This window comes from Solanum verrucosum, unplaced genomic scaffold, assembly GCF_900185275.1.
Source record: "Solanum verrucosum unplaced genomic scaffold, falcon-dt-bn FXZP01000147.1, whole genome shotgun sequence".
In the NCBI taxonomy this organism is placed as follows: domain Eukaryota; kingdom Viridiplantae; phylum Streptophyta; class Magnoliopsida; order Solanales; family Solanaceae; genus Solanum; species Solanum verrucosum.
The window spans coordinates 3319917-3335834 of NW_026020343.1; the positions used below are offsets into that span (position 1 = coordinate 3319917).

Consider the following 15918-nt stretch of genomic DNA (forward strand, 5'->3'; position numbering starts at 1 on the left):
TTAATGGTGACGAGTGGGCTTTGCCATATTAAAGTATTTTAGGTCAACACTAGAAGGTGGAAAAGAGTTGAGAAAGAAATTCTCATTAAAAAACAAAATAGATTCATTTAGAAAAGAGTTATAGTTTTGCAATGGCCTCCAGGTCATTTCTATATTTATGTCTCCTATTCATCGTTTAGAGCATTCCTATAGTCACCCCAATTCATTTATGACTTGTTGGGACTGACAGTTTGGTCACATGGTTGTTTGTTTGGTTTTTATGCAAGTTTTAGTGTTTGGAGCTTTTTAAACCTTGAACGGTTAGTTTTGATCAAAAGTTCAAGAAAATGACCTCAAAATCCAATTGTGACGATTTCACCAGCTCTGGAAGGATCATTTTAGTCTAGTAGCATGATCGTTTGTTTGGTTTTTATGCAAGGTTTGACACAAAAAGCATTATTTGTTCAAAGAGAATTTTAAGAGTATAAGTCGGTAACTACAAAAAAAATTTGAAGAATTAAAAGTTGTAAATTCAAAAAAATAATATTGATGAATCAGATTAAGTTATATTGAAGATTATTAGTTAGTAATAGAGAAGATATTAATTGAAGACATATCATTAAATTGAGTTTTGATAATTGAAATATTATCAAGTAAAATACTTATTTTGTATTCGTGTAAATTTCATCTGCAATAGAAAATCAAACTCAAGATGGTAAAGTCTTGTGTTGATAATGTATTTATGAAACTATAAAACATAAAAAGAAGAAAGTAGGGTGAAGAGTTTTTTTTTTCTTGAAGGAGGATGATTTTACAATAAAGGAAACTCCTTATTTTTCTTAGGAAAATTAAGGGAAAAAGGTCTGAAATATATCTAAAATTTGACCGAAATTGTTGTGACGATACCGAACTTTCGAAATGACATTTTACCGCCCTGCACTATTTAATAGTGTATTTTAAAGGTACATATGTGCCCACGTGGACATCATAAATATTGCATCATTATAAATAGTAACATGTCCACATTGATACATATATACCTTTAAAATACATTATTAAATAGTGCAGGGGTAAAAGGTTCTTTATAAAGTTTGATATCGTAACAGCAATTTTGGCCAAAGTTGAAGTATTTTTCAGACTATTTTCCCGAAAATCAACTTGATCTTATAATTTCTAACCTTTCTCCAAAGAAATAAAGTAGACATTTACTATGACACAGTAAATATACTCCCTCCGTCCCATTTTATATGTTACATTTTTACTTTGCACTTGCATTAAGAAATAATGTAGTTTTACTCTTCTACCCTTATTTAATTTTTTTGGAACTCAAGTTTTCAATCAATGAATATGAATTAATTTATTTTGATTAATTAATCTAACCAATGAACATGAATCATTTACTTAGCTTTTCTAAGTTGGTCAAATGTATATTTTCAAGGCTAATAACTCACAAGGATATAAAAGGAAGAATATGATAATTTATGCATTGATTTTATAAAATGACAAGTATAATGGATCAATTATTTATAGAAAGGGATAACATATAAAATGGACGGAGGGAGTATTTATTTTATATTTATAACAAATAAAGAATTTAGGGATAGTAATTAATTGTAATTTGGTAAATAATAATGATTTAAAAAAATCATGTTATTTGGGTATTTTTGTTTAGTTTCCATATGTGGAATAAATTTTTTGGTGAGAGAAAGAAGTCGCTGTATGTGGCGCTGCTGAGAAAGAGGCGAGAGGAGCAGCGATGGAGGACGACGTTGAGATGGCAGCGGGGGAAAACAGCGCCGGGGTGATTCTTCTCTATTCCTCTTTTTTTTCCTACGCTTTTCTCTAATTCTTCAGTTCATATGTTGTTTTCTCTGAAACCCTAATTCATGATATTCGCATTTATAATAATATAAATAATGTGTGTAAGCAGGAATTGGATGACATGAAGAAGAGGTTGAAGGAGATGGAAGATGAAGCGGTTGCTCTCCGTGAAATGCAAGCCAAGGTCGAGAAAGAAATGGGCTCTGTTCAAGGTCTCCCTCTGTTTTTGTGTGTGGTGGAATTTGACTTATTACTGAAATGTTTATTTGTGCTGCTATTTTCATTTTTATAGTAGATAATTGTAGAATTGTTTTACGGCAACGACGAGATAGCTAATTTGATCTTATTGCATGGTTCGTATTACCTTTGATCCTATTGATAAGTTGAAATTACTTAAGTAGCTATCTTTTCCTTTACAGATTGAAGTTTTAACCTACATTTTCAAAAGATAGTGTTTCTGTTTGGATTTCATGGGGATGTGCAATGATGGTTTCTAAATTCTTTTAGTTGATTTATTTCTAATTATGAAGAAAGCTTAAAGTTTACTCATACCTATGTTTCTCCATTTATTGCATTTTATTTATTATTTATTTGTTCACCTCAATTGAAGGCAGACCCTGCTGCTGCTGCTGCAAACCAGGCAAACAAGGAAGAAGTGGATTCTCGATCTGTCTTTGTTGGAAATGTGAGACTTCTGCCTTCCTAAAACTAATGACATCTCATAATTGACCTTTTTTCTGCATAGCTTAACTTTTGTGTTTCCCCCTGAAGCACAAAATTCAATTGCAAATGATAAATTATATACTTTGGAGTTTATCCTCTAGCTTATTGACATCTTTGTGAAATTCTGTGTACAAGATCTATATCTCCCTTTTCCTTTCTTTTTCCTTTAAAATGGATGCTTATCCAACTATTTGTTTTCTGGCCTAAATATAGTGGTGTATGAAATTGTGGGAGAGCAATTATGCAACAGTGGGTCCATTACTCTCACTTTTCATGATATCTTCAAAATTGGAGAACTGCCCTTTTTTGTACTATTTTCCATTTTAAAAAAAACCTCTTTTTATCAATTTTCCAAAATTCGCCCATGTATTTTGCTTGTATTAGCTATTTGCCTTTCTTGACTGGTATTTGGTTTGATCTGTGTAATTATGTGTAATTTATGCCTGTTGAAGAATATGTAAGTGGGTAAAAGATGTCAAAAATAGAATCACAAAAAAGGAACAGAGTAAACACACCTGGTTTTTTGATGCCTATGGGGATGTGTTAGCAGCCAGGGCTCACAAGGAGCAGAATTCTAGGAAAGGTGGTGGGGGGAAGAAGCAGAATTCCAAGGAAATATAGCTCACAGTTGAGGAGACTCTTCAAATCTAAGGAATGGAAGACCTACGTAAAGTATACAAGATGTGAATAGAAACAAGAGAAAAGGAGTGTGATAGCATATTTTTGTAATGGAGAAATCCCCGAGAGCCAATGATAAATGGTTCAAAACTTTGTGGATAATGGACCTGTTCCCCTTTATCCTTCTTTGCTTAAATTCAAGGCTATTATGTGCGACTGATTCAAGCTCGTGATGTACCCTAGCCCAACATTACAAGCTACACTCTTACCCCTAGACCAAAACCTTGGGGCATTAACTTGTTTCTATTGGTATCACAATCTACCTTAACAAATATTAAACTACTTTGGAGATAAGGAATTGGATGAATTGACATGTGAAGGCTACAAGGAGAGAAGTTGGTGAATGTGTCGGAAAGTAGCTTTGCTATAGGTGTACTTTGGTTTAGTTTGTAAAGGTTGCAGTCAGCTCTTGTGTTTGGATAACTATCTTCTTATTAGAAGGACGGTCCTAAGAAAAGATGAAAGAAGAAGAATGTTGAAATGTGTGACAATCTCATCTAAAAGTGTAAATTGTTTGAGAGAGCATTTTATTACTTAATTATGACTTCTACTTGCCTCTTCTCATGCAAATCTGGTTCTGTTTGATGGACTAAATACGTGGTAATTCTTTTCGATAATAGGTGACAGTGAGAGCCAAACCCATGACCTCCGCATGCTCTGAAACCATGTTGAAGTGTGGGATTTAGATGAGATAGTCCCACACTTCAACATAGTACCGTAGCCATCTCGTAACAGTTTCTAACATGTTTTTACAAATCATCTTTTTTGTTTTTATATTTGTTAATTACGGTGTTAACTGACATCTTTTAAGTTGATCAGGATTGGATTATTTTGACTTCCATTATAAACAAGTCACAATTTTATTTCAAAAAAGAGAAAGAAACTTACTTTCTTAAATAGGTAAGGGAGAAAAAGAAACACATGTACAAAATGCGTTAGAAAGAAAAAAATGTGTTAAATGTTTTGTATATCAACCTCATTTACAATAACCAGATGAATATGACATACTACATTTACCAGAAGCATACATAGCAGAAAACATATCCAATTTTTTGTTCTACTATAAGCAACGTAAGGATTTAGGTAAAAAAAAGTAGTTTCTATTTCTTTTAAATGGAAAAATTGTTGATTATTAGGTATTTCCAATATATAATGACAACTAAATACCGTACAAAAAGTACTAATTACAACTAAGTGAGATGGAAATGATTTTGGTGTAATGCTTAGTTCTTTTTCTTCCGTTTTTGAATGAGTAGTTATTTTTTTTAATTCTGCTCTCGCTCTCTTATCCCATTTCCCATATATCTACTTGTTCCAATTTATGCTTTTTCTAAATCTGAATCAGCATTAGATTAATTTTATTTTGCCTTCACATATACTAAAGATGAATTAGAGCTTGTATTATGATATTATATTGGTTATAAGGACGGGACAGTATGGAAAGAGAAGATGTGGAACCTAATAGAAATTACTACTAGTTGAACCAAAAAAGATTTTTTCAAGCGATTGTGTGATAACTTTTTCTTCTTCTCAATCATTCAAGAAATTATGTGAATTGATATAGTACTAAATCGAATGAGTTTACCTTAAAAGACATAGTTTACTTGTAGATTAAGTTATTGGTGGTGAATCTTGACCAATATACCAGGGAGCCTCGTATGTTTGGGTGAGTATAACTGGATGTGATCAGAATCTTAAAACATGCCTCCAAGACAAATAATGAATAAGATATCAACCCCACCAATAGCCAAAACTAGGGGATGCTGGATGGTTTTCAATATTGTGATGCTCCTGATTAATAGTATTGGGAGAAAGTCATTATTTAATAGCAGTGATGTGTGGATCAGTTTGTACTTTGTACAGACTTCAACTACTTTACTGGGTAGTCTTATCCTCCCACTAAATAGGCACTGCTTAAGTCAAATTTAGTCTGATGGGAAGAAATTACCAACTTTTATGATTATACAGTGATACAAACCTTGGTATCCCCAGTCTTCATCCAACTTCATCGATCTTCATGTCCCTCGCTTGGAGTTTTTATCTTACTCATATGTAATAGTTTAAGGGCCCGTTCGGCCATGTGAGATGAAATCATGATATGAAATCATATGATATGAAGTTGATGTTCTGTTTGGACATGCAATTTCGATTTTTAAGTTGCATTTTTTGCTCATAAACATAAAAACCCATAAGTTGTGCAAACTATCAAATTTGCCCCACAAGTTCTGGTCAGGGATGCACATGTAATTATATTGGAACTACTTTTTGTAGCAAGTACAGGGAAGGAATATCCAGTCATAGTTGCTTTTTAGGTAGCTATTGTGGATAAAGATTCATATTAATGCTGTAAAAAGTAAACTATGTACAACTATTCTGTCTGTAGTTGTTTCGTTAAATGAATGATAGTGTTGTTGCTATTTTCGTTGGTTTTATTTATTAAGCATGTCATCCAGGTGGTTGTTCCATTCAGTTTTTTCACTGTTATCTTGACCTTTGGGTCCAGTCTGAGACCATCTCTTGTGTGTTTATTTGGGTCAAATGGTTTGGGATGCTAAACTTGTTTTATAGGTGGATTATTCATGCACTCCAGAGGAAGTGCAGCAGCATTTTCAGGCATGTGGGACGGTAAATAGAGTTACAATCCGAACTAACAAGTTTGGGCAACCTAAAGGATATGCTTACATCGAGTTTGTTGAACCGGAAGCTGTCCAAGAAGCTCTTCTTCTGAATGAATCTGAACTTCATGGCCGCCAACTTAAGGTCAACCAATTCGTCCCTAAATCGACTTTATTTATATGGTCGATACATTTGAACATAAAACCTTTCATTTCTGTCTTCATACCCTTTGTCATCTGTGATTGCGAATGTTGTGTAGGTATCAGCTAAGAGGACTAATGTTCCTGGTATGAAGCCATACCGTGCTAGGCGTCCTAACCCGTATATGGGATTTCGAGGCCGGACACCATTCATGCCTGCTCCTTATTTTTTCCCTCCTTTTGGATATGGGTAACTCTATTTGTTCTAATTCCATTTATGAAAGTATCATTAGTTATAAACAATTTTGTGTTTGCTACCCTCACTTTCTGTATATAATTAAATTTGTGACATGACTTCATTAATTTATGCTGCAGAAAGATTCCAAGGGCTAGGGCGCCGATGCGTTACAGCCCCTACTTCTGAGACTCTGTTTTGTTTTTCCGTAGACATACATACCTCTGGATGGTGGGACATATCATTAAAAGCAGTAGCTTCTTATCCCATGTATGGTTAATTGCCTTTACAAATCTTATTAATCCCGAAGTTGAGTTTTAAGGTGAGCTTTGTGGCAAATAGTGTGATGATGAATCCTTTTGGTTTTGTGTCTTTAGAGTTGTTGAGAACATATGCATGTTTGGAATTTCCACTGTAATGTTGCATTCCACTGCAGAAAAGAAAGAAAGAACCGTTTGGGCCATTATTGTGTGGTTGTGTAGAGCTTTTAATTTTTATTGGATTTTGTGGTATGTGTAGGTTTCCGGTCGCACCAATCTGGTGAAGGAAAGTCTTTTCTTTTTCCCTCCAAAAGGGAGGCGCCTGATGAAAGATGGTACAATTGGTTTAATTTTGATATTATTATGCAAAACTAAAATTTTCAATAATTGAAACAATGTGTGTTGTATCTGAATTTCAACCTATCCGTGCGGTTTATAAGGAATCATTGTGATATCAGGGACTACAAGTTTTTCAGGTGATGAAAATTGCATTATAATTTGAAGAAATGGTGGTATAATGAACCATTTGCTTTACAACTCCCCTCCCGTTTAGTAGTATTTTTTATTACACGAAGATCTAAGGACCATGATTAAAATTTAGTTAGCTTTCTAGATCAGTACTAATGGAATTATTGCTGGGATTTCCTTCTGACTCTGGAAGTGTTTCTTGCCATGAAAATAATTTTGAAGACTTGAACCAGGAACCATGAGATTATTATGCCAATAGAATAAAATACATATCTTGTGAGGGAAGCAAGTGTAGGATAGGATGTTGGCTGAAAAATTTCGTCTACATTACTGCTGTCAGTCGGTAAAGATAAAAGGCATAACCCATCAATCGCCCCTTAAAATTGGCATCAATTTTCACTTGGACACCCTAACTAGGCTTTGTTCATTTTGAGCACCTCATGTCAAATCTCATTGTGTCATTTTGACACTTTATATTTTCAAAACCACCTTTTAAGTTCTTACATCCAGACGCCTCTTATGTGGAAAAATAAACGAATTGTTATGTGACACGTGGAAATTTTATTTTATTTTTTAAAAACTTAATTTTACTTTTGTTTTTTTTCTTCCAGATCCCAAACCCATGCCCCCACCTCTTTTCTTCTTCTTCTTCTTCTTGTGCCTCCATCCCCTTTTCATCTGTTCTTCTCCATCAAAAAGGCAAGAACATAGGTTAGTTCACAAAGTAAAATACGTTGGGAGAATAAGAGAAATCATATCAAATCGAAAAGTTTTTGTATGACATTTAAAAGAAGTTGATTTCTTGTGCTACTACGATTGGGATTTATAATGAAGGATACGTAAAATAAATTTCTTTTTTTTTCATTGGAGGTTGTTCTTTTTCTTCTTTTTTATCCCTTGAAATCAATTTAATTTCGTAATTTCAATGGAGAAGGTAAGAATATAAATCAATTTATCCATTTGAAAGAAGTTTATTTCTTTTTTGTTCCCTTGAAATCGATTTTGTTTTTGAATATGAATCAAGATGCAAATTCGATTTTCAAAAGAAGATGGAAGAATCAAAGAGTGTAACCCAGTAAAGTATTGTATAATTTTTTTTTTTTAAGTTGTGTGGTGATGGAGGATGGTAGAAGGTGGAGAAGATGGAAGGGAGAAAGCAAGGAAGAAGAAGGAGAAGAAAAATTTTACAAAAAAAGTTAGAATATTTACAAAAAAAAGTCTCTGACGCACTTAAAATTCGTGTAGCACACGTACCATGCTTACTAAGCGAAAAGTGTCAAAATGACACAACGAGACGCGACATGAGGTGTCTAAAATGAACAAAGCTTAGTTGAAGTGTCTAAGTGAAAGTTTGTACCAACTTTAGGGGGTCACTGATGGGTTAGGCCAAGATAAAACAAAGAACAACTGAGTTTTAACCATGATTTAGGGGATTATAGTAAGGCAAATATTGACCCATATGTATGTCCTTAGTCCTCTACTAAGCAAACGTATGGCACTTGACAACTTGTTCATGATCTTGTTATGCCAAGTCAGTTTAAAACTCTAAGAATTTTACGTGACACTTATGTGGTGTGATGATGTGGTAGGTTGTCGCACTCTCCCCTACCTGATGCTGTGACGACCATAGTGCATTACTGCTGCATAAACTATTAAATCTTATCTTTGAATAGCCACAAGTTCTCATATTGTTCTCGTACAGCTTCATTCGACAATTTCTCTTTTCCAATGGACGTGGAACACAACAATAACCTTTTGTTTGTCTCATTCAAAACTTGTAGTGGTTTCTAAGAACATCAACCCCTCCTCTTTGAGCCTCTTCACAAGTTGAAAGTTGTGCTTGATTTTGTTCGTGTGGTATATCTAGTTATTGTAGGCAACATGCAAGCCCCTTCTCGTTCTATGACCCAGAGAAAATTGAGGTAGGGATCGATCAAGGAATGACATTGTGTGAAGAACTCTTTCCCTAGAATAATATCAAAGATATCTTTGGAATGATAGAGTTTGTTATACCTTTCCAGTAGCCCAATTTGACATCAACGCCACTAGTAATACCATAAGCATTTTGAGGATTAGCATTCACGATCTTAACACTAGAGTTAGTTGAAGTATGCTTCAACTCTAGTTTGTAGCCTCGGACATAAAATTATGAGTTGCTTCACTGTCAAACAATGCACGAGCAAGCTATTGTTGATGATAAGGTCCACGTACTAAAATTTATTATCATTAACTTGGCTAGCGGACTTTGTGATGGCTCCATATAGTACAATCACTCCTAATTGAGCTGTGACCTAACTCTCTCCTTGCACTTGCTCATTTTGTTCACGCACAATAGCTGGTGCGGATCCAGAATTCTTAGAAAGGGGTGTCGATGGTTGTAGTAAGAAATTATAAAAAATATTTATGAGGCCGATAGAGCTTTATCACACAACCCTAAGGAAGGTTTGCAACCCCTTAACCACTAGACTAAACCTTTCACATGTGTCAAGAGGTGTCAATACTTTTATATATATTTATTAAATCAAAATTTGACCTTTATATACAATGTAATTTTCCGGCGAAAGGGTGCCACTTGACACCCCTTGGCCAAGGGTGGGTTCGCCTATGACCGTAGCGATAAGACTCTTTAAGTTGGGACAACTGTTGAAACTATTTGTGGCCCCCTACATATGTAGCATCCTTTCGTTCGAACTTCCGTGTAGTATTGACGATCAACTGACTTCTTATTATCGACCTTGTGGGTATCTTGAGTCTTGTATTGTTGTTGATGTACTTCCTTGCTTTCACCACAGTCTCCTTCACCCTTGACAATACTATTCTTTGACTTATTACCTCGGTCTTTGTCATACTTCTCATTCCTGAAATTCATCAAAAACTCGGGTTTCACTATAACTTGGTCTACATTAGAGAATCGTCGGCGTTGCAATTCTTTCTTAGCCCAATTCAGAAACCCATCCATAGAGTGAACAACAAGTCACCGTTGGTGAGATTGGAAATTTGAAGAATAAGGATAGTGAACTCCTTAATATAATCACATATGCTTCCTGACTACTTCAACTCTCGAAGTTTACATCTTGCCTCGTACAAGATATTATTTGGGAAGAACTGTTACTTTAACTCGGCCTTGAACTGATCCCATGTGCCAATAATGCACAACCCTTTTTCAGCATCAGCCAATTTACGTCTCCACCATAGCATGATAGTCTCTGACAAATTCAATATTGCAGTGTTGATCTTGGCATCATCATCCCTTACATTTTCATGTCAGAAATAATATTCCAAGTGCCAAAAAAAGTTCTATACTTCATATGCATCATGAACACCTTTGAACATTAGTGACTTGGGAGCCTCGATCTTAGCCTCCCTCATCACATTAACATTCCTGGCGGACTCAATCATGCCAATGTTTACCTGCACTTCGAGTGCCTCTATTTTTGCCTTTTTGGCATCGATAGTGTTCAATGCCTCTATGAGCCTGCACTCTAATGTAGCAATGGTCTGCCTCGTCTCTATCTCAGTCAGCGTATGCCCATCTAAGTCACTCTGGATGCTTTCGATCACTTCAAAAGTACGTTTAGAACATTTAGAGTGCCTTTTACTTTCCCCAACCATTGGCAAAGTATTTCGACTACCTCCATTCCTGCATTAACCTTCGTTGGGCAGGACCTCTACATCATCCTCGTTTGCCTCAGTGGTTGAAGGTTCTTGGGATGTAATCCCTTCATTTGGCTCAACCTCGAGCGTCATCTCTTGATTTTTGTCGGTGACATTCTTCTTTTTGCCATAGCCCTTCTTGTCGGTGGCATCCTGAGTGACGTTGGCTTCGGTGTTAGTAGCATTGATTTTTCCATCGTTTGTCATTCTCTTAGTTAGGACCTCACTCTGATACCATGTTGTCACGTCCTTAGTCTTCTACTAAGCATACATGTGACACTTGACAACTTGCTCACGTTCTTGCACCACTTGCTTACGATCTTGTTATGACCAGTCAGGCTTAAACTGTAGGAATCGCTAGATAATGGAAGAGAGCACGCACAAAGATTTTTAGGAAGAATTATGTAGAGAACTTTGATTGATTCTTAATTGATTTTTGCTTGATGATTTTAGAAATGGGTGCCCCTCTATTTATATTACTCATCTAGGGGCTGAAGTGTTAATAATAATTTCTATATAAGTCCCCATATATTTACATTAGAATCATTTACTCTCTACATACTTAAAATATTCTAGAGATCGTCTATGCAATTCTATAATTTTCCATCAAAAAAGTTAAATATTTCTCTAGAATCATCCACAAGGACAATTATTTCTCCTATGTAAGCTCTCCACATGAGTCACTTTATGTCATAGGCATTTATGTGGCAATTATGTGGTGTGATGATGTGGTGTATCGTCACACCTAGATCAATATGTGAATAGGTGTAATAAAACTGAGTTTTAACCATGGTTTAGGGGAATATTTTAGTTAGGCAAATATTGACCCCTACATCAAAGTGAGTAGGTGTAATAATATTGAAAAAAAAAAAGTAACTACGTAAACATTTACTAGTGAATTAATTAATATAACTATAGTTTCATCTAATCACAATTAGTCAGTATTGTTTAATGAAAATTGCTATGAACGGTTGGGACTTACCAAAGTGATTTGTATCAAAACGTAACTGTCTTATATTTTGCTGATCTTCCCATTTATATAAATCACACTCTCTCTCATTTTACCACTTGTTAATTTTTTTCCCCCTAAAATCACTCAACGATATCAAAATTTGTATTTTGAAAGGTATCATTTCTCCCTACTTTGTAAATTTCAAGTAGTTTTTGGCGGTTTTCAAAGAATATATATATATATATATATATATATATATATATATATATATATATATATATATAATTTTGTTTATCCATTCATAAAATTTCATCCCATCTTTAATTTTTCAGTTAAATTAGAAGTTATATATGAATTATGGCTGAACAAACTTCATCTCTAAAAGAAATTGCTTATAGTAGCAATTAATTGAAAACAACTGATGGTGTTGATTCTGGGTCAATGGATCAAGACATGAATAAAGAATTTGAGGTGTTTGTATAATCTAATTTTGTATTTTTTGTGATCGTATTTGTATCAATAAACTCGAGATTATGTTGTATATAACTCTATGAATTTATTTGTATCAGTTGTATGGCTAGAATTTACTATTTGTATAATTTTCTTTTGTAATTTGTGGTTATATCAATAAATTCAAGATTATGTTGTATATTACTCTATGAATTAATTTGTATCCATATTTTTTTTAAATCTTATTTGTAACAATTATATGGCTAGCACTGAGTATTTGTATATTTCTAAAAAAAAAAGATTTTTCTATATCTTATAATATAATTATATACATTTTAATTTGTATATTTACATCATTTTTGACTCACGTGTGACTTTTTAGGGTTCATATTTGTATATTATCAGCAAGTACACGTTTTAGTTATTTTTTTATAATTTCAACATTTATATATAGTCACTTGTTTTTATATTTCAATTAATTGTACCCATATACAAATAACTATTGTTGTATAGCAAATGAAGAACTTAAACAAGTTTTTTTTTTTGAATTAATCAAGCTTTCTCGATCTCATGAACTTAGTGATTATGGTGTTTTTTGTGTGACAGAAGTCTTATTTGGTTAGAAACTCTTATAAGATTACACTAATCGTGATTTGTGAGATTGTTTTCCATTTTAATAACCAAAATTATTGCATATTTCATTAATTAAGTTAATATTTTAATTTATATAAAAATAAAAATTTCCATTTTAATAACCACAATTATTGCATATTTCATTAATTAAGTTAATATTTTAATTTGTATAAAAATAAAATTTTCAATCAGATATACAAATAGAGTAAGGCATAGCTACTAAAACTATAACTACATTACGTAATTAGACAAACTATAGCTAAAACGGTTTGTTATATTTTAACTCGCTATTTATGAAATTTGCTTGCTTAATTAAAAAAAATTAACTCAAATCTTCTGTTTCAAGTTGAAATTGAATAAAGGACAAAATTGAAAACATCAAAAATCTCTATTTTATTATTTGTGCATAATATTTATCGATTTTTAAGTGTTTGATTTAATTTGTTCGTTTCATTGTTTTTTCCATTTATTTTATACACCCTAATTTTAGCCTCTGTTCAACTTCTCTATTCCTCAATGGAAACATCCGCCGGACACCCGCCGGAAACATCCCACAATGTTAACTCCGACGAAATTCTCCGTCAAGACAACCACCACAATGCCAATTCTTCCCTTCCCCAAACGGCACCCGAAGCTGCCGTTTCAGACTCTCAGCTTGACGACCTTCCAAAATCATCCGAAACGAAAATATCCTCCGACTTGCCACCTCCCACCGGAGTCACCCCAACCCAAGTGAAAAGACGACGTCGTAGAAAGCGATTCTTCACTGACTTGATTCCACCCTCTGTTTCCGCCGCCGCCGTGAACGGCCTTCGTGTTCTCCGCCCTAACCCTAAACCCTCCACTGCTTATTCATATTCCGAGACGGAATTGGCCACTGGAGACGACCTCTCTAAGAATCACAATCGCCGGAGAAGGATGTCTGATCTTGCTAAAGAAGTCGATGTTGAGGCCCTAATTGCTATCTCTGTTGGGTTCCCTGTCGATTCCCTTACAGAGGAAGAAATTGAAGCTAATGTAGTTTCTCAAATTGGGGGCATTGAACAAGCCAATTACATTGTCGTGCGTAACCACATTCTGGCACGTTGGCGGTCTAATGTCACTGTTTGGCTTACAAAAGATCATGCTTTGGAATCCATACGAGCTGAACATAAAAATCTTGTGCATTCTGCTTACTCTTTTCTCCTACATCATGGGTATATCAATTTTGGTGTAGCTCCAGGGATAAAAGAAGTGAAATTTAAGCCACCTGAAGGGGCCTTAAAGGGGAATGTGATCGTTATTGGTGCGGGGCTATCGGGTTTAGTTGCTGCGAGGCAATTGATTTCTTTAGGACTTAAAGTTGTGGTTCTTGAAGGAAGGGGTAGACCTGGTGGTAGAGTGCGATCCAAGAAAATGACAGGTGGACAAAATGGGGTTGTTGCTGCTGCAGATTTAGGTGGAAGTGTATTAACTGGAATAAATGGTAATCCGTTGGGTGTTCTCGCAAGGCAGTTAGGTGTTCCACTTCATAAGGTGAGAGATATATGCCCTTTGTATTTGCCAAATGGTAGAACTGTTAATCCGGATATGGATTCCAAAGTTGAAGCATCTTTTAATAAATTATTAGATAGGGTGTGTAAACTTAGGCAGGCAATGTTGGATGAGGTTAAGAGTGTAGATGTTTCATTAGGTACTGCATTAGAGGCGTTTAGGCATGTGTATAGAGTGGCTGAGGATCCCCAAGAGCAAATGCTTCTGGATTGGCATTTAGCCAACTTGGAGTATGCTAATGCTTCGTTAATGTCCAATTTGTCTATGGCGTTTTGGGACCAGGATGATCCTTATGAAATGGGGGGTGATCATTGCTTCATCCCTGGAGGAAATGAGAGGTTAATTCGGGCTTTAGCAGAGGACATTCCTATTTTTTATGATAGGACGGTTGAAAGTGTAAGATATGGTACTGACGGGGTTTTAGTGTATGCTGGTGGGCAGGAATATCATGGGGATATGGTTCTATGTACAGTTCCCCTGGGAGTGCTTAAGAAGGGTAACATTGAGTTTGTACCAGAGCTTCCTCAGCGTAAGAAAGATGCAATTGAGAGATTAGGATTTGGATTGTTGAATAAAGTTGCAATTCTTTTTCCCTATGACTTTTGGGGTGGGGAGATTGATACTTTTGGACACTTGACTGATGACCCGAATATGAGGGGTGAGTTTTTTCTGTTCTATAGTTATTCTTCAGTTTCAGGTGGACCACTTCTAATTGCTCTTGTAGCTGGAGAAGCAGCAGTCAAATTTGAAAAGATGTCTCCTCTTGAATCTGTTGTGAGGGTTCTTGAAATTCTGAAGGGTATATTCAGTCCAAAAGGAATTGCTGTTCCAGATCCACTTCAAGCAGTTTGTACACGTTGGGGACAGGATCAGTTAAGTTATGGTTCTTATTCCTATGTTGCAATTGGAGCCTCAGGGGATGACTACGACATCCTTGCTGAGAGTGTTGGAGACCGAGTTTTCTTTGCAGGTGAAGCAACTAGTAAACAGTATCCTGCAACAATGCATGGGGCGTTTCTCAGTGGGATGAGAGAAGCTGCTCACATACTTAGAGTTACTGATAGGAGGATATCTCCGGCTGATACATCAAATACTTGCAGTCAGGAAAACACTAGTGTTGTTGATAAGTTCTTTGATACTCCAGACCTTAAATTTGGAAATTTCTGTGTGTTGTATGATCCTATGTCAACTGACCTGGAGTCTAATTGCTTAATACGAGTTGAATTGCAAGGGGAGAGATGTTTACATTTATATAGCCTGCTCTCCCGAAGACTAGTGCTGGAGCTAAGCAAATTAGAAGGGGATCTGAGCAGGATAGAAATGTTAACACGTGACTTTGGGGTGAAATTGGTTGGTTGGAATAATTTATCCGTTGCTGTAGGATCTCTACTCACCTCAATTGAATCGGCTAGATCAGTTTGAATTTGGAGCTACTGGTTATGGTTGATGCAGATAAGATGAGATACATTAGTAGTTTAGGACCTCAATTCAAACTGAATTAGTTTGAATATGACTGTTGTAGATTCAGGGACAGAATCCCTGTCAAATTGAACTGCTTCGATGTTACTATTAACGTGTTGTACGCACTGTCCTGATCAACTTTTGGTAGTTATCTGGTCAATAATACTGAAAAATTGCAGTCACGGGATTTTAGAGGTTTTCAAACAAGGTTATCACTTATCAGGTGACATCACTCTTTGTTTTGTAGTTTTATGTTCTGAAGCATTTATCAGAAACCAATTTGGAACTTGTTGCTGATAATTACAATGCAATGAA

General features: G+C 35.2%; 3 protein-coding genes across 6 annotated transcripts in view; 2 read left to right on the top strand and 1 right to left on the bottom strand.

Annotated features, from left to right (window-relative positions):
- Positions 1–15918, bottom strand: part of LOC125837375 (probable protein phosphatase 2C 10) — a 1808044-nt gene that overhangs the window by 755318 nt on the left and 1036808 nt on the right. The gene's annotated exons all lie outside the window — the stretch shown is intronic.
- LOC125837381 (polyadenylate-binding protein 2-like) lies at positions 1618–6655 on the top strand. 3 transcript variants are annotated; one of them, XM_049516518.1, is made up of 7 exons: positions 1659–1780; positions 1910–2012; positions 2415–2485; positions 5770–5961; positions 6077–6207; positions 6333–6423; positions 6515–6655. In XM_049516518.1, exons 1-6 carry the CDS (start codon positions 1736–1738, stop codon positions 6379–6381), a joined length of 591 nt encoding a protein of 196 aa, XP_049372475.1. In that variant the 5' UTR covers positions 1659–1735; the 3' UTR covers positions 6382–6423; positions 6515–6655. The 3 variants fall into 3 exon arrangements, with proteins under 3 accessions (XP_049372474.1, XP_049372476.1, XP_049372475.1); XM_049516517.1 differs by having other exon boundaries at positions 1618–1780; positions 6333–6655; XM_049516519.1 differs by having other exon boundaries at positions 1631–1780; positions 2411–2485; positions 6333–6655.
- LOC125837345 (lysine-specific histone demethylase 1 homolog 1) lies at positions 13096–15603 on the top strand. Its single transcript, XM_049516479.1, has one exon. The coding sequence runs from the start codon at positions 13126–13128 to the stop codon at positions 15562–15564; it is 2439 nt and encodes an 812-aa protein (XP_049372436.1). The 5' UTR covers positions 13096–13125; the 3' UTR covers positions 15565–15603.